Raw genomic sequence first — 25,366 nt, forward strand, 5'->3', positions numbered from 1 at the left:
TGAAAGATAATCAGAGATAGACAATTTTTTGACAAGAAAACTTTAGAATAACCAGTTCAGATCATAAAATCCATCTTTCACTGCAGAAATGAATGGCAGCTTTCAACAGTAGTGTGATTTTTCTTTTTTTCTGATCCATGACAATTTAGAAAAACAGTGAATGAAGCTATGGTTATGTAAGTTATAAAAATATTACTTGAATTCTGAGTTTCTGGGTATTAAAACTATGTAAGATCTGAGTTGGCTTATACAGGCTGTAGGTTGGAAACTAGAGTTTTAAAACAAAAAAATTCTTGCTTTGGACAGATTTTTTTTTTTTTTTTTTTTTTTTTTCCTAACCCTGTTTGTTTGGTTTTTTTTTTTTAATAGGAAAATGAACATTTGAAGAAATTTCAGGTGACATGGGAATTGCACAATAAGCATCTCTTTGAAAATCTGGTGTTTTCTGAGCCACTCTTACAGAATAGCTTGCCAACATTGGTGTCACAGCTAAGGTAGAGTTTAACTTTTCTTTTGTAATTTGAAGGTGAAGTGATAACCTGTATTTGCAAGATAGTGTTTAAAAAAAAAATCTCTGCTGCTTCTGCAGTTTAGTAGGTAAAAATCCTTGTTGATCTGTATTGAAAACAGTATTGTTGATTGAGCAGGCTGCTGCTTGTCATAACTTGCTTGTCAGAAGAATTACAACCATAATCTACTTATTTGTAAGTTACCTAGTAAAAATGACAGCATCCAATAAAAATGCTGATGGTATGGCTGAATAGTACTGTTTTCACTTGTCGTCAGGCATTGCTGCCCTTTCTAGCTCTACAAGCAAATTAAAGCCTCACTGCTTTCATGCTTCCCACAGCCACAAGTAACTTAATTTGGAGTTTTAAGCAATCTTTTTGTTGGTGAAAGCAAAAGAAACAAAATCCCTTGCAATGTGCTTGTAGGCCTGATGGCTTATTATGTTTCCTGGGGCTTTAGAATGCATATTTAGTTAGCAAGGTCGCTTTGCTTGTAATTTGTGTACCTGCAGTGTTTGGGTTCTCCAGGGAAGAGGTATTAATTCTTATAAATTTTCTTCTTTGTCTTAAGTCTGAACATTTTTAAAGTGCAGTCATGAATGGGTTTGTGTTGACTTCTCAATCTAGTTCCTGATGAAGACATTCGTGCTCTGTGTACGTGTGTTTTAAAGGTATTAGGTATTTTTCCATGATACAAGAGCAGTTTGATTAAGGCTGTCACAAGAGATGTTCACAGTGAATAAAGAAATTTCTGAGTTCTCCTTTTGCTCTAGTATTAGAAAGGAAAGCAAGAAAAGACAAGAAAGCTTAATTGTTGCTGTGCTCAGCAAGAAGTCTAAGGTCCTTCAGACTATCTTGTCTAATTGGTTTACATGAAACTGGATTGGTACTGAAAGCCCTTTCTCCTTGGGTTCCTATGTTTTTGTTTTGTTTTTCTTTATCTCCAGGCAGATAATTCTGTTTCTGTGTTGAGTAGCGTGTTGTTCAATTGCATATTTTCCTGGTGATTCCCACTACCATTGTCCCTGACACTATATTCCCCAGTCATCTCCATGCTTTCTGACAAGGCCTCTTTGCATTTCTTGCTCCAGCAGTCCTGGCTGTATCAGGACTGTTTATGTTCATCAGTTCTGCAGGTGAAGGCCTCTTAGAGAAGCTTACAGTCATTTCTTAACAAAAGCATTGGACTGTTTTCATTTACCTGTTCTCAAGTGCTACTGCAGTGAAAATCAGAGCAACAGAAGGTGTTTCCCTGCAGAAGATCATTGTGGTGACAGCTACCTTCAAGGCTTAAATATGATGAAGTCAAAATCTCCCTGCAGGAATTTATTTTCCAGCATATCTGTGTACTCTAGAATACTTTAAGGGTGTTTCATATAAACTGTGGTTTGCCGAGATTGATTCACATGAGTTTTTGAAAGGGGAGGTTCAGCACAAGTTTCCCATTCTGTGGTTTCCAGTTCATATAGTGTATGTCTTGTTTTACTGCTGAGTTTTGTGGGTCTTGAAATAAGAGCATTAGGTAGTCTTCCCTGAGAAATTTTTCTGTAGGATAATCTGCCTTCCATTGGGAATTGGTGGAGGAAGATTCCATGAGAGACACCTCACATGGGGAATCAGGGATGAACCTAGTCCCCTGATCAGTAGAGAAGATGTTGCCAGAGTTTCTTCACAAAAGAGCATTTTTTTCTCTTCCTGAAGATGAAATGTGAAATGGCATTTTGGCATCTCGACTTAGATTTTGTGTGTTCACCTTTTCTCTCATCCCTTATTTAAATCACCAAATCTTTTGTGTATATTTGGCTTTTTCAAAATACATAGTTGGTGTGCTGTGATTAGTTCCAAGGGTGCTTATCAGATGTCAGACTAGAAAAGATGTTCTCGTAGAGAGGTTTAAGCATAGCAGTCTTGTGGGAATGGAGGTTACTAGCTGATAAGTGATAAGCTGGGTCAGTATTTCACAGGACTGGTCATCTGCTCAGGGTGAACTGCCAGAGTCTTAATGTCTTACATCTTGTTCTGCTACCTAGTCAACACCTCTGGTTTATTTGTGAGGCATACTCAGTTGTACAGTCTGCAGACGAGCTGTAAGAGTGTCCATATGCTTATCAAGAGTTAAATAATCTACTGGATCAGACACAGCATTTCATAAGGCTGTGTTTTTGTAATCAAATCATAGTATTTAAGGAAATCCAGTCTTTTTGTAGCTGAATGACTAGTACTTCCTGATGAAGCTAGCTATATGAAAGATTTCATAGACATTAAATACCTTTCTTGGGTTAAGATGGTTTTGATTACATGCAACCACTGACACACCTCCTACATCCAATGGACTGCTTTATTGGGATTTGGTAATGACCTGACTGATACCTGGGGCTTTTCTGTCTTCTTTGCTTTCCCTATATGGTGTGGGACAGCGTTCAGGGAATATGCACACATTCAGTTAAATGCTGTTGGCTGAAAAATTCTAGGTTCCTGATCAAGATACGCAGGCATACAGTAGGATCTGTGTCAACAGGTATGCCTTCAAAGAGTCAGTTAATGTAAAGTAAGCAATTCTTATTAAGTTTTATGTATGTGTGATGCTTTTTATTACCTATTTTTACAGCAGCCCAGGAATATATTCCACCTCTGTTTACAGGACTGAAATATTACGTAGATTGTTGCTTTATACTTGCATTGAGGGGTGAAAGTGTATTGACTGGTAGCATGTTAACCTTTACTCGAGAGTCATGATAAAAATTGAAAGTGTAAATGCTGTTGCATTGCTAATCTACATTTTTAAAAATGAAGGGTTTTTTACTTCTAACTTCAGAGCGTATTTAAAAAAGATCTTGTGTACAACTGGTGTTTGAAGGAATAGTACTACTCAGCAGTAGTTATGAGAACAAATTCTTAACTTCTGTACAGTAGGGATCAGAATTTCACATAATTGCATAATACCAGAAACACAGGTGTCAAGGAAAGTAATAAAATGTGGTCTAGTAGCAGGAATTGACAATGTTTGCACTGATAGTGAAGAGGTGGTGTACCTTAAGGTCACCATATCCCTTTAAACTGTTTTTTGTACTCTTCTAAGCATAGACTTTTGAGTTTTAAATGTGCAAAATTGCCTATGCACCCTTTCGAAGTGGTTGTGTTGCAGGTTCTGGGCAAAAACAATGAAATAAAACTTGAATTAAGTCATGGTAACAGCTGTAATTTAATGCTTACTGAGCTGTCTGTTTGCTCAGCTCTTCATTATACTTAATTGCCATATTAAAATTAAGGGCTTAGTTCTTTGCCAGCTGATAGGCAGGACTGTGTAGTTCTTAGATTGGATTAATACCCTATTGCAATGGAAATCTGTAACGAACCTCCCTGAAATGCTTAAATATTAAGTGTTGAGATGCTTGTATTTATTTTTTTGGGGACTGGCTTTGACTCGCCACACAGCCTCTGTGCCTAATTAACTACCAACCAGTTTCTTCTTCATTACTGAAGAGAAGAAATGTTGAAAAACTTCCATTTATTTGTATTAATTTACAGGTCATTACAATTCAATGTGTTTTAAACATACATTATCAAATAGAATTTTGTCTTCTTATTTATTTATTTCTGAAGTCAAGATCTCGGAAGTTTGTTTATTTACTTAATTGTTGTGATGATGCACTCTAATGGATTTTTCTTTAAACGAATTTGATGTACAAAAATGTAGTAGTAGAAAGGGAGGTAAATCTGTCTCTGATTTCTGTGGCTCCTTACAGAGACAGCCATCAGTGAAAGGCATAACCATGTTTTGGAACTTGATGTTGCTCTAGTGATAGTAGGTAACTGCATGCAGCCAAATTATCTCACTTTCCTCATTCTGCAGCACTTTTCCCAGCTGGAACTCCAACTTGTCTAGTAGTCTTTTTAGCATTGATCATGAGAGTTCTGATTAACAAGCTTCTGGGCTTTATTTGTACTACATAGCTCTTCAGTAAATAGTCAATGTGTGTATTTAGCTCATAGAATTTGGAAGGATAAATATATCAAGCTACAAAATTGGAATAAATACAGCTCAGTAGGTTTGACATCTGGTTGCGTGTGGGAAAGAGGCTCTAGAAATGTTGCACTTCCCACATTCTTGTTATTGTTGGTTAAAGAACATTGGAACAAGCAGTTGGATATTTTTTGAAAAATGTCTAAAAATACTCGATTTTGGGACACAAGCAGCTTTATGGGCCTAGGTGTAACAATAACTGCACTCTAACAACACTTTCTTGGCTGTCAGAATATAAAAGTGTGATTTTCCAGTGAAATGCGTCTTCTCTAACAAGTGCTATTTGAACTTTCAGGCTTGGAACAACGCATGATTCCTGTAGTGAAGATATGTATAGTACCTTGCTACAAAGGTATCATCAGCTGGAACAGGAAATGGGTCAAGTTGCTGAAGCATGGCTTGAATGCCAGAAAAGAATAGATGATTATGTTGATGAACAGGTAAGCATCATGTAAACAGTCTCAAGATGATTATGTAGGGAGCAGCCCATACAAGGCTGTGCCTCCAGTGAGGTATTTTTATCCAGAGCTTTGAAGCAATAATACGTAACCTTTCTCATTGATGTCAGTCTTTCAGAATAGAAAAGAACACTTAACATAGCAGTGGCAATTGTACAGAAATTAAACTTTTAAATTGTTGAAGCACATTGTTGTGCCATTGTTTAGAGATGGTCTTTGAACATATTTTAATTACTTTAACCGGTAATATTTGTAGCACAGTAATCTGAAACTCTTTTGTAGATGTCACTAGGAAAAGGAAAAGAAATAAAACCACCCGACCCCACAAAACCCTCTAAACTTCCAAAATACTAATTGCATTAAATGAAATGCAGAGGAAGAGCTTGCTTTTAAAAACTGTTGCATGTTGTGTAGTGTGACGGTAATGTTTTGTACAGCTGTCAAAGTCAGGACTCCAGTCTCACTACATAAATATTTGAGTTCTCTGAAGTTATCCTTTCATAATTAAGTGTATGTTCTGATAGCTGATTCTTCTGAGTTTGTGCTAAGTTTCAGAAAATAATCACGTTGTGCTGACTCCTACATTGTCAAGAGCTTAAGTTTTTGAAAAATAAGTGTTTATTTTGCAAGTGGTTGTTTGTACTCTTCCAAAATTGCTCATGTGCTTTTTGTCTCATGCTCAAAGAACTTGAAATTTATTTTTTTTTAAACACCTCAGGATAAGGCTTTGAATACTCTTTAGCTCAATCTTAAGTGTACTAGAAGAAAGAATATGTCTGGAAATAACTGAAAATACAGAATTTTATAGAGCTTTTCTTGTACTTTGAAGTTTTATGAGCATTAGGAATATGGAGATCCAATTTGAGATTTAGTAATGCTATGTTACTCCTATAGATAACACACACATTTTAAAGTTTTATAGTACACTGTACATGTCCTTCAGAAACTATTCCTGTCATGACGATTTGAGTGAACTTCTGCCATTAATTCCAGTACATTCAAGATAGAGACAAGACGTAACTAATTTTATTTTTAGAGATCGTTCTATATTTGGAGTCTGCATCTGTAAGGTATCAGTTACAAAGTTTTCTCTTAGTCTGGCTGCTTTTGTGTACCTAAGTATTTGATTGCAGTTCAGTAAAATTTCGTCATCTCTCATTTTGTGGTACTAGAAGTTGTTTTCCCCATGGTGTCAGGGTATTATGGCTGTCTGATACTGCCTCTCCAGTAAGAAAGGGAGCCCAGTTCACTTCTCATCATACATTTATTTTTCAAAAGATGGAACTTTTGTAGTCACATTTGTATCAGGCTTCTGACTGGTTGATCTGCACCACTGCAAAATCAACTCTACCCTGATGATGATTTTTTTTTTTTTTTTGATGACCAAAAAATACCCCTGTGAGGGGGTATGTAGGGGAAACAGGTTAAAAACATAAACCATCAAATTTTAAAGGAGATACTGATATTTTATTAGTATTTATACATAGAAGAAACATTTTCACAGTTGTTCCTTAAATCTGTGTTGGTGATAACCTGTGGTTATACTCTCTTGATCAAAAATACATAATTCAGTATGACCATCTTATCCAAATTTGCAGTGATACTTTTGACAACAAGGTAGAAATCAGAAAACCTGGCTACTGTGGATATTAATAGTGAATGCATGTTCAGTATTTGCTACCCCTTGGCTTAAGAAAATCATGAGATTTTATTGCTAGTTTATCAAAGGTTAGAACACAGACCATCACAGAGGAAAACTTAAGAATGATCCTCATATCTACTGTGGAACTATACCCCAAATTTTAGATAGGGCATCAGCAGAGACAGTTAATGGATTCTCCACAACAATCATGTAACATGCTATGTTACTTGTTCCTGGGGGGTCGTGGGAGAAGTGAGTATCTTTTGCAAACAATGCAAATACTAGTTTGGTTTTTGTTGTGGGGTTTTTTGTTTTGGTTTTTCTTTCCGAACAGTATGTAAGACATGTCTGTGCATGACACAGCTGTAACTTAATACACTGCTACACCATGTGTACACACTGTGATAAAACATAGAATAAGGATTCGTTCATATCAGCACCTGTATTCAACATGTGGTAAAATCTGAGGAAGATGTTTAGGGTATCTGGAATATAGAAGAGTTTAAATGTGTACAGCCTGTACCTCCAGATCATTACCAAATTACCAAATTTCAACTACGTTTAACTCAGAAGATACTAAATATATCTGGATTGTTTTTATAAGTAATGGCTTAAGTGTGTAAGATAGTCATACGTACTTTGTGTGAAAGTGTTTCCTTTTCGTTTTTACGATGGCTCCCACTAAGAAAGGCATACAGGAATGTCTTTGCCTAGCTCCACAACAGCCCAAAGAGAGCTTTTTGTTTGTCTCTCCATATTCATGTGTGATTTGCTTTTTACAGTCCTGGTCAGGGTAGTAGGAAAAAGTTGACAGGCACAATTGTTGTTTTTTTTCTCTTCATGGCGGCTGTACAAATAATTGAAACACTATTTTTCAGTACTGGGAGTTGTGACAAGAGGAGTTATTATTTCTAGAGAAACAGACTAGGAAAATAGATCAAATTCACAGGTGGAATTTTGGGATGCTCAAAACGCGCTATTCACATTTGATACAGACTTCAAAGTTTGGGAGCAACAAGCATCCTGTGATGTCTGTACGAACATAAGAATTCTCACAGGTGATCTACTGGTACATGTCAGTTCCAACCAAATTGATGGCTTTGTTTAATGGTTGAATCAATTTTAGAATGGAAAAATACTTGTTCACCTGCCTGTCTCACTTTACCATATCCTGTCTGATGGATCTCAAATATTTTCAACCCTCAAATAAACAGGGCGGAAGAAAGAAGTTGGTAGTTGACCTGTTTTCTCTTTTGGGCAGCAGTGGTAGCATATTCAGTGCAGATGTGCAAGACCGAAGTGTAAATTTTTCCTTCTGATGGCATTTGAATTTGTCTCCCACTCCCTAGCAGAATTCTTGAGCACAAATGATTTGGTTTGTATTGCAGCTGCTTTGCTCTGCTGAAATGTTCATTGGGGAACAGCAAGAGGGGACAGTGATTTTCAATTATTTATGTAATTAATAACTTAAGATACTTGCAGACATGAGGTATTGGAAAGGTTGTGAAGTTGAAAGTAAGAAAAGTTTTAGCTTCAGCCCCTAAGCCCATTAATACTCAAGAGTACCAAGACTTAAACCATGATGTTCAATTTTAATGTTTCTTGGCATGCTTGAGTAGGCAGCTCCCAGTTAATGCACTGGCTGTTTTAAACGTCATTCTTTGGCATTGAAGTCTTCGCTTATAATGTATAGCAAATGTAGGTGCCTGTCATTGATGGTAAGGATTCAGCTAGGTGGCAGGGCACCTAGAACAGTGAGTGTTGCTGTGTGTAAATATAGCTCAAAGGTTCTCAGAAGCTGGTAGTACAGCCAGGATGAAATTTCTGATGCTTTTGGCTGCAGGCTCTGTAGTACTTTTTAGTGTGTCTAAGAAATTTTACCAGTGGTTCAAGAATATTTCATGCATGCTGTATTAAAAAAAACCTACACATGTGTGCATGATAAGCTCTTTTTTTTTTTTATGTTAATGTAACTTCACTGGAACAAGGAAGATAAAAATCCACAGTATTAATTAGAATTACATACTCATGATTGTTTCAGAAATTCATTAAGCAAAATTTTACCACTTAATACTGTTTCGAATCTTGAGCTTTGAATTTCATTTTCCCAAGTTAAATAATAATGATAGCAATAATACACTTAGGTTAAAAGTAAAACTTTAAACTTTTAATCAAGTGTGAATTTCTGGAGGCATGTTTTTGAAGAAGGGGCAATAAATAAGATTGTTAGTGGTATAAACTACTGGACTTTGGCTCACTAACGTCTTTATGAAGCAATTTGTTACATTCTGTAAGGAGGTAGATCTCTTTATTAATAAAGTAAATGAAAAAAAGAACTGTAAAAGGTAACAGAGATAGTTGGTTTTCCTCACTGATGAAGTAGTGCTCTTAAAATATTGTTGGAAGGTACAGCAGGAGAAACTTCGTTCTTGCATTTTGATGTGTTAAAATTCATGGAAGCTTTTGTGTTCTGTCAGAGTTAATTTATTTATTAAATCAGAAAAATAGAATTTGTGTACAAAAAGTTACAGGCTCTATGTGCATTTATGGAGATGTGATACAGGGATGAGTAATTATAAAATATTTCTCCATCCTTAGGTAAATCATGAGCATGAAGTGCATCAAGGGAGAGAAGTGGTGTAAATAGTGTTAGTTTAGGTCACTACTTCTAATTTGTTTAACTCTTGGGTTGGGTGGTTAGTTCCACACGTGGTACATCAGAATTTGCACTTGAGCCTGTGTTGAGGCCTTGCTGAAAATTCTGTAGCTTTAGGTGTTAATGGATGTTAGTGGGTCTGAGATGTTGAGGATCTAATGCCAATTGCATTTTATTGAAAATGCTATGAAAATACTTCATGAAAATAAATCTTAACGTAAGGAATAACTTGGGAAAATCTGTCTGAAAAATAGTGCAAACATATAAAATTTTAAGTGACTCAAATGATTAGCAAATAAAATACATTTCGCATTGACTAAGTATGTAACTACTTTCAAAATAATAGAGGCAAGCTGGGTTTAATGAAACTGATAGACAACAGTGTAGGTTTTCTATGATCAAATCAATGAGTTTTCCTTAAATTCTGTTTTAGATGGCAATGAAAACAAAACAACGCATGCTAAAGGAGGACTGGGAATTTTTTAAACAGAGGCGTTTTATTGAAGAGCAGGTAGGATTTTTTTTTTTTTATATACCATATTAAGTTACACCAGAAGCTTCGTGTGTATTTGTAAGATGCAAACATGTGAGTGTAGTATATTGTACTAGTTCTGTGTGATCTTATTCTGCAACTATGCCAGGTATGAAATTTGGTCAGCTATAATAGAAGTATATATAATAAAAGTAAGATCCAAGAAGAGTATGTAATCATATATAATCTCAGTGCTAGTGGTATAACCTACTGGACTTTGACTAACTAGCATATCTTTATGAAGCAATTTCTTATATTCTGTAAGGAGGTAAATCGCTTTATTAGGTAAATGAAAAAACCTAAGCACCATAGTCTTGGTGTTGAATACCAGGTATTCAAAATCTTTATACAATAAGAGAGGAATTTTGGATGCCTTAGAGTGCAGTCCAAAACAGCCAATACATTGAGTGTGGAGCTGCCTTGATGGCCATGATAGGGAATATTGTGTTCAAGAGCTGTGTGTGTAAAGCTGGGGAGTGTGAGTCGCAGTAGCAGGGCAAATGATTGTATCTGATAGGCTCTGGAGATGGCTCCTACATCCTTTTTGTGGGGAAAAGGCTGAGCAGAACTATCTGCCTTTTTTAAACTGTAGCTGAAGAGGAACACTAGGATTTCCTACCTTATTATAAAAGTATATCTGCTGTTTAAGACTCAGAACTCTTTTCCGTAGCCTAGTATCAAGTATGTATCATGGTTTCCGTAAAAGTACAGTGTGACTCTGCTGAGTCAAGTCAGAATGGGGAATCTCTCCATGCCTGTACCACTGCACAGAAAGAAATGTGAGCCGTGAGCCAGGGAAGGAGAAAGTATGACAGTACATTTTAATAAACTTAAGCTTAAGCTTAAAATGGCAATGTCTCAAAGCAGTCATCAGTATGTACTTTTTCAAATACGGAGCATAAGCCTGTGTTAACCATGTCTTTAGAACATCTGGAATACAGGGCTTTCTCGCAGAACTTGAGGAAGAATCCTCTTTTTCCTTGATCCTAATTGGCCTTAAGTGAACTGTAAGCCCGTGGCTGCTTAGGTAAGGATCAGGTCTGTGCATCTATAGAAGTGGACGCTTAGGCACATCCTTGTTTAACCTAAGGTTTGTAGGTATCTAATGAAATTAGGTGCTTTTAGGATTAGGCCTCTACCAGGTGGATGTTGTTTAGATTGTATTTTTTCACTAATGCAGTCAAGTCCTGTTTTGGATAGCTACTTTGTTCTTTGCATCTATCCATTGTGTCTACAGAATTAGTCCTAATTCTTTTTTGCAAGCTAAGGGTGCATTTGCATTCTCCATTTGTCAGCAGTGTCCTTTTGTGCTTACCATGAAACAAGACAAGAACTACTCAAAGGTCACAGTGCATCAGCGGAACTACCGTGCATCATGCACATACAAATGAGTCAAGGAGATGGACTTAGTCATTTTACTAGTTCATAGTAGAAATATACTTTCTTTGAAGAGTTTCACTGCCATATGTTTGTTGTTTCTAGCTTTGCACTTCTTCCTTTTTTCACTCATGATCAAAACACCACCTTCATGAAATTATTCTGAATTATTCTGCTTTTAAAATATTTTACCCAAAGAACCCTTTTTGATTATGTAACGTGTTAATCATGATGTGCCATTGAATTGTTAATGGAGAGTCTTGCCCTACTAAAACACTGCCTTTATAATTTACTTCAGCTTAATAACAAGAAAGCACTAGCTGGGGAGAACAACTTCACAGACACAATGAGACACATGCTGTCATCACGTTTGAGCATGCCTGACTGTCCCAACTGTAATTATAGAAGAAGGTGAGCTGATGTTTTTAATATGAAATCATAATAAATCATTAATTTCTTGTTCAGGGAAAAAGGAAATACATTATTGGAACAAAGAGTGTGGTTATTTTAAATTAATGATACTTAAACAAGGTCATAAAAATCTAATCTTAATTCTTGAACAGATGTACTTGTGATGACTGCAGTCTTTCACACATTTTAACGTGTGGCATCATGGATTCTCCTATAACGGATGATATCCACATTAACCAGTTACCATTACAAATTGATTCTGCTCCGGACTATCTCTCTGAGATCCGCCCACCCAGTATGTCTTCAGCAAGTTCAGGATCAGGTTCCAGCTCGCCTATTACAATTCAGCAACATCCCAGACTGATCCTTGCAGATAATGGTTCTGCACCAACTTTGTAAGTGTTTTTTTTCTGTTTTAAATCTTTGTGGTGAAATGAACTTCAGCAGGCAAGTTGCGCTGGCTGACTATCATCATGTAAGGCTAATTTTGCCTCAAAATCATTTAATGATGGTCCTGTATTCAGCAGACCACAACTCCAGTGCTTCATGTTGTGCAAACATAAAGTAAAAAAAATCCGGTAAGGTTCTTCAAAGTTTCTGAAGACATCGATTTAACAATATGGCTAGAAGTGTGTGTAGTATGTACTTTTCTGCTTTGCAATTGCAAGGACATCAGATATTGATCTATTTCAGAGCATCATTTTAAAATGTCACATTTCCTTAGACGGTGAAGGGAACTGGTGATTTTTCCTTGAGGGATGGTAGTTTCATATGAATCACTTTAGTTCCAAAAAAGCTTTTATTAGGATTGCTGAAGTTGTGTTAACTCAAGTCTTGCATCAAAAATTACTGTCCCTATCAGAAGTTTCTGTCTCCCTCTTTCTTTTGTTCAGATGACAGTGACCATCAGATTTGAGGCATTAGTCTAATGGTAGACTTCTGTCCCTTCCATAATTCGAAGGGTTGAAAGTGGTTGGTAGATTGGCTTCTGTACATGGTTAGGGTACAGCTAAACAGCAGTCTTCTCTATCATGTGATATTCTAAAGGGATAATTAAAAAAACCAAAACTGGTAAGACTAATGACATACCTCCCTGTTGTTAGTACAGTCAAGGAAATTGGCATTAGTGTTCTGTGTTACTATGGTGTGATGAACAAGGACAGTGCTGATGTGTGATGAATATCACTTGACTTGAGTTCCATTTCCTTTAAACATTTACCATTGCATCTACCATCAATGACTTAATCTTCCATAACAGGACCTTAGTTTCTGAACCCATTTGGGGACCACTTGAAAACAGATTACGTGGTGGTATGTTTAGCTACATATTCTTAAATGTCTGGTTTGCAGTTTCTGTAAACTCTTGTTAGTTTTGCTGAGCTGTCCAAAATTGTTCCGTTTGTCTATTCAGAAGCTAGTTCAGTTGAATCCAAGTATTATTTACTGTAAGAAGCCTATTTTTAGGGAAATACCACTGCTCCTTGGGGAAGGGCCATTTTATGTCTCATAATATCTACTGTGGTTTATTTCCTTACTGCGCATTTGAAATATGCTTGATGGTGCCATCATGTAATTAAATTTTGGCACTGTATCTCATGGAATGCAAAAAGATAAAGTACACAGTTTAAGAGCTCTTTTAAGAACTCTGGGTTGCTGTAGAAACATGAAGCAACCAATCTTTGTAACACCTCCCTGGAGCGGGTAATTAAACACTCGTGTTCTTTTACTAGCTGTCTGTATGGAAGAAATTTCCATTAAGCATTTTAGAGCAGATTATGAAAACCATGTAGTTTTGGAGTTTAGTCTCCAAATAGTCTAATTGCTATTGAGAAATTTAAGAGTTACTGTGATGTGTTCAATGTTCCCTACTTAATGATACTGATTTGACATTTGATGTATGGAAAAACTTAATTCCCCCCAGTTGACACTTTCTGTAAAAGAAGGCATTGGCATAAGGCTTCTTTTTGCTGCTTTTTTCTTTTTTTCTTTTTCTTTTTTTTTTTTTTTTTTTTTTTAGTCAAATTAAACATCATACATATCCTGTCATTATTAGATCGTACATAACTTGTAATTAGTAGTTCCATAGATTCTTGGTCAGAAAACACTGTTAGAAAAATACTTTACATAGAAATAGCAGAGAAGCTTATTTTCGATCCAGGTTCAGGCATGCAACTGTTATACTGAGTTGGATGATATGGCAGGTTCCTTTATTTTCTTGCTTGAAAAAGTAAATTCAGTTCAAGAAGCTGGAATACAATCCTTTGACTCCTAATTGGAACATTCCTACAACTTTATTTCATTTTGGTGTTCTACGTGCTTTCATAATAACTGAGGTCGTTGTGCACTGTGATTTATTTAAGCCTCTTTTCCCCTCAGTGGTAGTGATGATGAAGATGTTGCACCATTATCAGCAAAATTTGCTGATATCTACCCACTGAATAATTACGATGATGCAGAGGTAGTAGCCAACATGAATGGAATCCACAGTGAGCTAAATGGCGGAGGTGAAAACATGGCACTGAAAGATGAGGTACAGCATTTACAGTGTCGTATGTTCTTCTCACAGTTGGATGTGCTCGATGGAGAAAAGCCGGTCCTCCACCCCTGTATTAATGACTTAATGTTGTCCAGTCTCCACAGGTGAGCAGTACTAGCAGCAGCTCCTCAGAAGCAGATGATGAAGAAGCAGATGGGGAGAGCAGTGGTGAACCACCAGGGACTCAAAAGGAGGAAATGTCTCTAGGAAAAAGGGCATTGAGGAAAGATGAAGCAAAAATGGATAGTCCACCACCTTCTTACCCCAGTCAGCAGGTATAGTAATCTAAAAGCAACCCTTCTAGTAAATTAATTTTTAAATGTGACTGCTTGAATGATAATACATTTTAATCTGAGTTACCCTGAAGCTACAACACAGGCTTGCTGCTTTGAGAGGGAACATACCAGTCGTTTTTATTGCTTACTGTACAAAGGAATCCACATCAGAGGATTGAGAGCTTAGACAACAGTCAGGTGGGAGCTCCCATTACATGTTCCTGTGTGATTAGGATGTTTGTAAGGCCTTCCACTGGAAGTGTTTTCTCATGTGTTAAACATAGTAAGCTACTTTTAGTATGTTGAGATTTTTTTCCTGTGGATGGCCGACCAATGGCATAATGTTAACGTGGGCTGAGACCACTGTCAAACTAGTTTGAAACTGGTAAACAGATTCAGCATTTGTTGTAGAAAATCAAATGAAAATTATGTAAGTTTACTTGCCTTAGGGAAGCAAATTAAGATGCAAGATTAAAAGGCAGATTTAACCTTTCTCTTTTTTGTTTTCTTTGAGGAAAAGAATTTTCTTATAATTATTCTGAGGAAGTTAATGACATTCTTTTTTTAGTCTGATTTTTCTAATCAGGGCTGAATATCCTGTAATGCTGCATTCAAGTGATTGATTTCACTGGTACATGTCACGTGCATTTGAGATTTTCTGGCATTATCTGTTGGGGTTGCTCATTTAGTCTGTATGTTTATTTCTCTTTGGATTCCTTTTCATGCTCAGTACCCAAAGATTTGTCAGAATTGGAGTTTGAATCTCACCATACTGTTTGACATCTCCATTTTCACTTGTTAGGGTTTCTTGATAATACTGTTTTTATGAGAAGGTTATTTTTTCTTCTATAGACACCTAATTCCATCATTGTTACTTGGTTTATAAAATCTTTGGTTGTTCAAATATACCTTGTGTCAAAGTCTGTAATGCTTTTAAGTGATAATGAAGAGTTATTTGTTTCTGAGAGGAAGGCATATTTAAGAACACCACCTGTCAATCGTTTTCTAGAAAGCTAAGTTAGCTAATGTTGCTTTTTGGAAAAATGTACTAGGAAAAATAGCAACTGGGAAGTGTTCCTGGTATTGCTTCTGGTAGTTACCTTCCAGTGAAATGTCAAATGACAGCAGCAGGAAAAAGTACTGAGCTGAGAGAAGGAAATGGAGCTGCTCCTTCTTGGGCTGCTTTTGTTTGGAAGCTTGAAGTCTTTTGAGACAGCAGAGGTTAATAATACTTTGAGATCAGTAAAAGGTTTTAATAGGCCATGGATTTCTTATGGTTGATGCTATTATGAAATTTTTCATTAGAAATGTCTGCTTCACACAATCACAGAAGGGTTAAGTGTGGAAGGGACATCTGCAGATGGTCTAGTTCAGCCCACCTGCTCAAAGCAAGGTCATCTAGAGAAGGTTGGTCAGCAGTTTTGAGTTGGGTTTTGAGTATCACCAAGGATGGAGGCTCCAGAACCGCTGCAGGTAATGCATTCCAATGTTCAACCACTTTCATAACTAAACACTTTAAGCTTGAGTGGAATTTCCTGTATTTAAGTCTGTACTCATTTCTTCTTGTCCTTTCATGGGATACCAGTGAGAGGACTCTGGCTCTGTCCTCTTTCCTCTCCTCTTACCTGATGCACACTGGTAAGATCCCCCTGAATCTTCTGACTTGAGGCTATAAACAGTCCTAGCTCTCTCAGCCTTTCCTTTTACAACAGATGCTCCAAGGCCTAAATCATCTTTGTGGTCTGTCACTGGACTTACTGCAGTATGTCCATGTCTCTCTTATACTGGGGAGCTTAGAACTGGAGCCAGCACTCCAGGAGTGTCTCACTAGTGCTGAGAGGAGTGGAAAGATTACTTCCCTTGACATGCTGGCAGTGCTCTGCCTGAGGCAGCTTAGGACTGCTTCCAGCTTTATCAGCTAATTAATGCTTGTTACTGGTTTCTACACTTACTGTTTTTCCATTTGCTTGGAAAATAGTGGAAAATAATAATCTGATTATTTTTGTTATAGTGGGGTAATTAATTGCCCAGTAATGATCAAATGCTGTCAAGGTTCCTGTTCCTGTCTGTTCTAGATTATTTGTATCAGCATCTTGCTTGTTGTCACTGATAGTGGACATTCAATGTCTGTGTAGTATGAAATGCTGTCAATTTATAGGACATTCTTTGCTTAACTAAAATAAAGATCCTCTACCAGTGCTTTTACAAGGTTCTTCAGTTGGTATTAGATGAAAGGATTCTGTGGATGTTCTGAAAATACTAATTGCTGTATGCAAAATGATTACTGAGAAAAAGGATGGGGTAAATCACTGATTTTACTGTCTTTTACTGTCTCTTGAGTAGATTGAAAAAAATACTTTTTTTTTTTTTTTTTTTTTTTTTTTTTTGAATAAATTAAAAAAAAATTTTTTTTTTTTTTTTTTTTTTTTTTTTTTCTTACAGGCTGACCAAGGTCCAAATGCTTGTGAATGTCATGTTTGCAAACAAGAAGCCTCAGGACTAACAGCCTCTGCACTTGCAACTGGACGCCTGCCTGCTGGCCACCAGTTTATGAATCCTGAAAAACCTGCACATCCTGCACTTCATCTTTATCCTCACATCCATGGACATATACCATTGCATACAATTCCTCATCTGCCTCGTCCACTTATCCATCCCACCTTGTACACAGCTTCTCCCTTTACACACAGTAAGGTAAGCCTGATGAAGAAGATGGGATGCATCCTTATCCCAGGAAAAATGCTGTACACCTGTATAAACTAGCATGACTGTGTACCAGTGAAACCGTGAAAGTTGCTTTAAGTTGTCTGTTTATAGTAGCCCTTTTGTAGGGAATAGCAGGAGGTAGGGAGTAGGACAGATACAGAACTGGTGGGAGGTTCATACAGCAGGGCAGAAGGTAGCTTTTGTCTGACAGACTGATAATTTCCTTACTGTGATTAGAAAGCATATGTAGTCAAAGGAGTCTTGAATGATGGTGGAAACAGTGACGAGACTTCACTGTGCAATGCAACTAATTAAATCTTCATTTCATATATATTGAAGGTCAGAATTTAATATTCCATTCCGGCAATAATATCCTGAGGTTTCCAGTTCAAAATGTGATTTCTTCTTTTTTTTTTTTTTTTTTTGAATATTGAAGCACAGAGTTCTATTTGTAAGGGGTTTTGTGCTTCAAGATGACATGCTGCTTTTGCAGGTTTTGCAAAATTCTTTTGACCCAAAAGTAAGACAGATGTGGGGACCAGGTGACAGCTTTTCATAAGTATCAGTCAAAAGCAGGAATTACTGTTGTTTCACGTGCTGTTTAAATCAGGTGAACCGTGGGTGCTGCTGGAAGGGGCAAAGCCTTTGTCATTAGGTACATATTCCCGTTGTCTCCCTCTCATTCAGTCCAGTGATCCTGTGGTTGCAAGGAGAGTAGATTAGTTCACTTAAGTGACTATTACGTAGCTCTTACAGCCCTTCTGGACATCCACTTTGTTTTTTCCTGTCTTACAAGTGTCCCTTATCTCTGTTGCAGTGCACCAGTTCTGTACTCCAGCGTGCCAGCCCCTGCCGTTTCTCAACAGCCCGCTGCTGTTCTTCTGAAACCCCTGATTGTTGCACCCACCTTCTGCCACCCTTCCAGAGCTCTTTTTACATCCCTTAAGCAATCTATTCAAGCTTCCATCCATCTACTCAAGCTCCCACCCCTGACCTTTGCTGTCTTTCCTTCTAGGAGACCTTTGTGTAGTGGAACACCTGAAGCGCACTGTCACGGCTGCACCAGAAGCCCCATGCAGAGTAGCAGGCTGCTAGCACTGAGTGGCTTTGTAATGCAGGCCAGATCTATTAGCTCTGGCACAGCATTTCAACCAGCTGGGCTCCATGTATTTATGTTGTGCTGGAGCTGGAAAGACGTATGTGGATGCTGAAGCTTTAGGGAGGTTTTGCCTTTGAAGAGCTAGCTGAATTCAGCAGAGCTGGTAGTGAGTGAGCCAACAAGCCCTGTTGGATCAGGCATGGTTCATCATGGGTAGGCTGTTCTGCCCTGTGAAGTGTTTCTCTGTAGCCAAGTGTACCTGTTTTCTTTAATGCAGGATATTCTAGCCCCTCCCATCTTTACCATTAGTCAGATGGTGAAAATCCTTCTGTATAGAGAAAGGAGACTGAGTATATTAAGTAGTTTGCTTGGCCATGAGTGTTTAGACTTTCATGTCTGAAATGTTATTGACTCAGCTGATAATTTTAATATCTATATCTACTTCTATATAACTTTTTCATTAAACCAAATATAATGCAAAAATAGAGCAAACTCACTTTACCTTGTCTTCTTGTAAAATTGACAGTAATTGAATATAATGCTTGCATTGCACAAGGTCTCTGGGAGAAAGTTACGTTTTAGAATGTGAATTGACAATTTCAGCCAGAAGAAATGGGATAAGCCAGAACAACTTGCCCCTGTAAAACAAGTGTTCCCTTTTTTTCCTCAGTTACTTAAAATAAAAAGGTGTATTCCTTGCCTGTTAAGTTTTAACATTTCAAGTAACATTCCTTGCCTGCTAAGCTTTAAGAAGGGATCCTGTTAATACTTCGAGATGAAAAAAAAGGAAGAATATAATCAACTTTAAAATTATGTTTTCAAATAAGTGTTTTATTTCTTTTTCTACTGCACTTGTTTTCAGTCCTGAAGTGTTTGTAATCCCTTTATCACAATTGTTTTATGTGGTAATGATTATCATGTCACAGAGGATTGGTTTTTGCAGCTTGTGCTTTGAAAGGTAATTATTCCTAACAAGTTCTGTGTTCATACAGATACTGTTTTTAATTAAAAATGAGGGCCTACCAGTACATACTAACCCAAGTATTTTTGGAGAACGCTTTTGTATTCATCAGTTTAAAAAGCAAATTTTCTGATTATCAAATATATACATGTACATACAATGTGTGTAATGTACTATCTGCATTAAAAATCAACAAACCAGTATTTTATCATTCTGGGAAATACTGTTTATTACACCTTTTATAATGGCCTTCACAATTGAAACACTCTGATTTGAATATTGCTGTTGGGGTGACTGTGTAAGTAAACAGAATATTAATATGGAAAATACTCTTTATTTTTGTAGGCATTACCGCCAGCTCCAGTTCAGAATCATACAAACAAGCATCAAGTATTCAACGCATCTCTCCAAGATCATATTTATCCAAGCTGTTTTGGGAGCACTCCAGATTGGAATAGCTCTAAATTTATAAGTCTTTGGGGATCAGAGATGATGAATGACAAGAACTGGAATCCTGCTACATTTTTGCCTGATACAATTCCTGGTGAGGGTTAGTTGCTACTTCGCACTGACTAGTTAAAAGCCTTATGCTTTGAAATGGAGTGAGGCACTTTTTTCCAGGAATGGTAGGTTTCATCATCATGGGTTTATAAGACAGGATTCTGGCAGATGTGTGCTGCAATTTCTGTTCCAATGGGAATAGAAAATTGAAAAATCAATGCTTACATATTGGGGAGAGGATGCTAAAAGCAAAAGAATAGCACATATTCTTTCACCTGTGGTCACTGTAGAAGTGTTTTTGTTTTCAGAAGTTTAGGGTTGCAAAGAAATGGGAATTAGGGGAGACTTAAATAATTTGGTCTTCTGCCACAAAGACCTGCTCTTTTTCTACAGGGTCACAAGAGTGCTGGTAGCACAGTACTACATCCTCCTACGTATCATAGCAGAGATAACTGCATTGTCATTCAAAAAGACAGAGGCATAAATCAAGCAAAAGCCTTTGGAAGTACTACTGATTAAAGTGAAAGAGAATAGAGGAAAGATAACATACGTGTGTGTGTGTATATATATATATGTATATATATCACACCTATATATATATTTTTCCAATCATATCATATAAAATACTGAAACGCCTATTTTATTTTATTTGACTTGTATGAAAAAGGAAGTTTGGGTTTGTGTGTTGGCTTTTCTCAGACTGATCTGCTGCTAACTTGTGTCAAGCTACCACAGTGATATTTTAAAAAGAATGTCATTAAAAATATCCAGAAAGCTTGCCCAGTAGGATAGCTCATCCATTTACAAATGTGTGGTTATGGGTAGCTGTTCCAACAGATGGTTAGTGGCAAGCTTGTGTGGAAGGTCTGTCACAAAGATGTTACTGTAGTTAGCTGGAATTTCAAATAAGTGATGATAAGATTTATGTCATTACATTGGCAGAAGGATATGACATTCCTGCTTGTAATTGTTGCATGGCTAACCTGGACTTCAGATATTGAAGTTAATGTAAAATGGTGTCCAGTTTTAAAATTATAAGTGGATAAAGGTACCTGTAGCATCTTTGCTACTTGTTAACACACATTTAAAAGTGGTGTTACAATTTTAGCTTTAAGGTTTGTGAATTCTGCCCTGGAACTTCTTAGCATTTTTTATTACAGCTGTATTAGGGGTAGGGAGAGGGAAAGGACTATCACTTCACAAATCCTGCCAGGCCGACGTTAGCAACAGATCCTTTCTAGTCTGTGTCTAAATTATTAAATGTTTAATTCTAAATGCCAACTCTATAATTCTGTGATTCCTAATTACTACATGTGTTTCAATTGAAGGGAGTGATATTTTAGCACCAGCACTCTCGGAAGTAAGACCTGAAGCACTTCCTACTACGTCTAGCAATGAAGCTACAGCAGTTACTGACAGCAAAGAGAAAAAAAATGCTGCAAAGAAGAAATGTCTGTACAATTTCCAGGATGCCTTTATGGAAGCTAATAAAGTTGTCATGGCAACCTCTTCTGCCACTTCTTCTGTCTCCTGCACAGCAACTACAGTGCAGTCAAGCAGCAACCAATTCAAAGTATCATCCAAGAGACCTTCATCCATAGGTCAGGATTTCATATACAGCTTAGTAACTGACTCAAGTACATTTAGCTAACTGGAAAGATTTGTATGTGTTTATTTTAGTAATATTAGGTATCTCAATGATTTTTGTTAATTGTTGTTCTCACTCTTAAGTTAGTCTCTGTGCTCCTGGATTAAAGAATTTTGCAAGAGACCTTGATGTTAGCGTTTGGAACTGACAATAGAAAGGTGTTGAAATATTGCTGATTTTTAGAGAAGTTGAGAACATCCGGCACTCTGCATGATTGTCTGGGTAGTTAATAGAGACTTTTAATTGGTTTTAATTGTAAGCATTTTTCCCCAATTTAGGTGAAGTGTTCCACAATATTAATAAAGAGGACCATAGACATTCTGCACCAGTTGCACCACGAAATAGTCCTACCAGTTTAGCATCACTTCCTTCACTGTCTCCTGCTGCACTGTCTCCAGCCTCTACACCACATCTTCCAAATCTTGCTGCTCCTTCTTTCCCCAAAACTGCTGCAACAGCCCCTGGATTTGTGGATCCTCATTCAGGTCTTTGTCCTACTACAGTTGCACCTCCTACTTCAACCACTGACAGCTCTGTAAGTGCCCCACCAAGTGTCTGCAGGTAAGTTTCTTGTTCTTTTGTATGATAGAAGGGAAATTCAAATACAGATACTTATTCTCCTTTGCCACTGGTTCTAGTGTGAAAGAAGACCTGTCTATGTGCTCAGCAAATGAGACCAAGTTTAGATGCTTTGTATGTAACTTGGTGTGAGACTTTACAAATACAGTTTCCATTGCAGAATCTATTTACTGAGTTCAGAGGCCTAAAAACAAATATTTGCTCCCTTTCAGAAATGTGACCTGGGATGATTAAGTCAAGCTCTATTCTTTCTTACTGTCATTGCCAGTAGTGATTGCTGCTGCCGAGACACAAACCTGTTGTATAATATATCTGTTTTCTGTCATTTTGTTATTACATGGCAAGCTGGAATAAAAAGCTGTGAAAACTGAAGGAGTCTATGTAGACAGATCTAGCTCAGACTATAAAAAGGTCATGCATGGTCTTGAAACCTGCAAGAAACCTGCATTTTCCTGACTCCGCTTAAGACTCCTTAGCTGTCAAACCCACCATTTGCACAGTGGTTGTAGTCTGGAAGGATGCTCCACGTACTTGCTTACTGAAAAGATATGCTAGTATTTCCCCTTGAAAATAAAAGTGCAAACAGGGTAATGGGAACATTTTAGGTTTACCTGACCTTAAACTTTTTATGTAAGAGGTTGAAAATCTACCTAAACCCAGAGGATTTCAGAAATTAGAGTGCTTTACAACTGCACAGCTCTCTTCAGGCCACAAGTGATGAGATAGGCAGTAATTTCAAAACCATTCCATTTAAAAAAGCTAAAATCACTACTTCTGAAACTATTTTACCCGTTTAAAGGCAGGAAGAACAGTTCCAAAACTCATTCTCAAGGCTGCTCATTCAGTGAGTCACTAAGTGAGTTATTAGAAATCACTTCTGCTTTTATCATCTTTCCTGGCTGCTTTGTTTTTAGCATCTCCATTTGCAAGCTACTGGATGAAGGTTTTGGGATTCTATGCATCACTGGTGGCAGGATAGCCCAGTTTGGAACTCATTGTTCCTGGTAGATGTACATACAACACTATATGGGTTGTTTGGTTTTGTGTTTGTTTTTTCTCCAAATACCTTACTTATTATAATCTAGAGTTTTTATAAGCTTTTTTTTTTTAATTTAACATAGTGATCCTGATTGTGAGGGCCATCGCTGTGAGAACAGTAACACCTATGATCATCAACAGTATGATGGAGAGGAGAGCCAAGATGAAGACAGCTGTTCAGAGCATAGCTCCAGTACCTCAACATCCACAAATCAGAAGGAAGGAAAATACTGTGACTGCTGTTACTGTGAGTTCTTCGGCCATGGAGGAGTAAGTTGTTGGATTTTAATTTATTTGCTTTTCTTTGTAACTAACTCATCATTGAATGTGTGTGATTTCTCAGACTGCAACTAAGGAGGTGGCCCTGGAGCTGACTCAAGAGAAGTTGTAAAAGAAGCTTGGTTAGAATGTAATTTTCCTCTTTGAAATGAAGAATTGAAACAAACATTTCCAGTTACAAACAACTCGAGCAATAAAAATGACTAAAATATTTAGGAACCAGCTGACTTGAGTAGTAGATGCCATGTTTGACTGAAACTGCAAATGAGCATTGAACCACTTCAGAAAATTCATGCACTCATATATAGTAGTGTAATTATAAATAACATAATGAGTTTGGGTAAAAGGATATTTAATATAGGATACTTCTTTTAATGTTTGTGGCAATATATGAGCCATTCTACCATCTGTAAAAATAGTAATTCTCAAAGCATTCACTTTAACTTCATTTTGAAAAAAGAAAAGAAAAATGAAAGTGAAAAAGAAAGTCCTCTTACCTAGAACTTAGGCAATGTAAGTTTAAATTACACTTCTATCAAAGGAAAACCCAAACTGCATTTTTCCCTGTTTTCAGTGTTACAAACAATATTGTTTACTGGTTCATTTTTGTAGGCACTGACTTGTATTTGTATTTAAAGCATGTTTTTAAGAAATTATAATGGTCTAAAGCATTCAGGTTATGTAAAATACTTTCCCTTATGTTCTGTATTTTAATACTTCATTTGAAACATCCTTAAGTTAGCTTCATACCAGTAATACGTCTAGGGAATTCTTGTAATCATATCCTTTCATTTGCACAAATGAAATGCTAAAATTAAGTTGCTACATTAAATTTTTTCTTAACTTAAAATTTCATTTTCCTGCTGGCTTAATTTGTAAATCTACATATAGTCTGTTTTATAATGAGTTAACTAGTAGAATTTGAGTCTCTGGCACTTTTTTCCTATTTGAAGTAAAAGCTCAGTTTATTTGCAATGTATTTGATCAGATGCAGTTTAATTTTAGGGTTTGAAGTGAGTTCGAAGTCCTTGTCCTGTGGCTGAAAGGGGCAGGGAGGCCATCCTGTTTCTTATTTTATGTTCCCACCATGTCCATGGTTGATCTGTCTTTGATAGTCATCTGATTGCATTCTCCGTGAAGTGACAGAACACTACAGGATTTTTAGGTTAATAAGCTTTGTTGTGCTGGTTTAATGAGTTGTAGTGGTGTAGCTCCAAAAAGATGGGCGCCAGATCTGGTGCAGGAGGGGAGGAGGAATGAGGACTCAAGAGGCAGTGGACAGGAATACAGATATGAAACTTGATGCAAGGATTCAACTTGCAGCAGTGTTAACAAGTTATTGATGTGTGAGTGCTGGAGGGTATGCTGGCATGCTTCAGTGCAGGGTAGTCAAGCCTTCGCAGTTACAGCCCAGAGGCCCATGTAGCCCAGACTCTGAAGCAGACTTCATAGAAAATGGGAACAGCAGCAAATACCTACTCCTTTCAGATTTTTAAATGTGGTATACTCATCACCTTTTAAAGGTATATCTTTGTCTTCCTATTTGTGCATTCATCTGCAAGATCAGTTCTTTCAGTTAGAAAATACAGTTCACAAGCTAGCACCAAGTCTGACAGGTCTGTTGCCTGCTAAATGCACTTTTAGGAACACAAGCAAACAAAAAGGAGTTTGACATTCAGGTTTGTAGCTTCCAAGCTATTCAAAGGTCTATAAAAAAAATCTAAAAAGTATTACATCAGTGGAACTTGACATTTAGTCACTGCATTTTTGTCTCGTGTCCTTCAGCCTCCAGCTGCACCAACCAGTAGAAATTACGCAGAGATGAGAGAAAAGCTTCGTTTACGACTAACAAAAAGGAAAGAGGAACAGCCGAAGAAACCAGATCAGATCTCTGAAAGGGAAAGTGTCGTTGACCATCGAAAGGTGGAAGACTTGCTACAGTTCATAAACAGTTCTGAAACCAAACCAGTAAGCAGTTCTCGGGCAGCCAAGCGAGCCAGACATAAGCAAAGAAAGGTAAGACATGAAAGTACGTTCATCGTAGACCTCATGTTTTTGAAACTGTGCACTCTCTGTGAGTATACCAGTGTACACTGACTTCATATTAGTGGTATGTTTGTTTTCTGCGTGGTTTG

The 25,366-nt window shown here is 37.2% G+C and overlaps 1 protein-coding gene across 3 annotated transcripts in view; it reads left to right on the forward strand.

Annotated features, from left to right (window-relative positions):
- Nucleotides 1–25,366, forward strand: part of FAM193A (family with sequence similarity 193, member A) — a 47,745-nt gene that overhangs the window by 11,632 nt on the left and 10,747 nt on the right. For 2 of the 3 annotated variants that reach the window (XM_010017222.1, XM_010017224.1), the window contains 13 exons: nucleotides 370–494; nucleotides 4,829–4,973; nucleotides 9,723–9,800; nucleotides 11,497–11,609; nucleotides 11,762–12,004; nucleotides 13,986–14,139; nucleotides 14,241–14,420; nucleotides 16,863–17,114; nucleotides 19,532–19,730; nucleotides 21,016–21,288; nucleotides 21,614–21,896; nucleotides 23,036–23,222; nucleotides 25,017–25,247. In XM_010017222.1, coding sequence (XP_010015524.1) covers nucleotides 370–494; nucleotides 4,829–4,973; nucleotides 9,723–9,800; nucleotides 11,497–11,609; nucleotides 11,762–12,004; nucleotides 13,986–14,139; nucleotides 14,241–14,420; nucleotides 16,863–17,114; nucleotides 19,532–19,730; nucleotides 21,016–21,288; nucleotides 21,614–21,896; nucleotides 23,036–23,222; nucleotides 25,017–25,247 — 2,463 coding nt within the window. Of the gene's footprint in view, nucleotides 1–369; nucleotides 495–4,828; nucleotides 4,985–7,433; nucleotides 7,483–9,722; nucleotides 9,801–11,496; nucleotides 11,610–11,761; nucleotides 12,005–13,985; nucleotides 14,140–14,240; nucleotides 14,421–16,862; nucleotides 17,115–19,531; nucleotides 19,731–21,015; nucleotides 21,289–21,613; nucleotides 21,897–23,035; nucleotides 23,223–25,016; nucleotides 25,248–25,366 lie in introns of all 3 variants that reach the window. The other variant, XM_010017223.1, reaches the window with a different exon arrangement.

This window comes from Nestor notabilis, unplaced genomic scaffold (assembly GCF_000696875.1).
Source record: "Nestor notabilis isolate BGI_N333 unplaced genomic scaffold, ASM69687v1 scaffold8106, whole genome shotgun sequence".
NCBI classification, from domain to species: Eukaryota; Metazoa; Chordata; class Aves; order Psittaciformes; family Psittacidae; genus Nestor; species Nestor notabilis.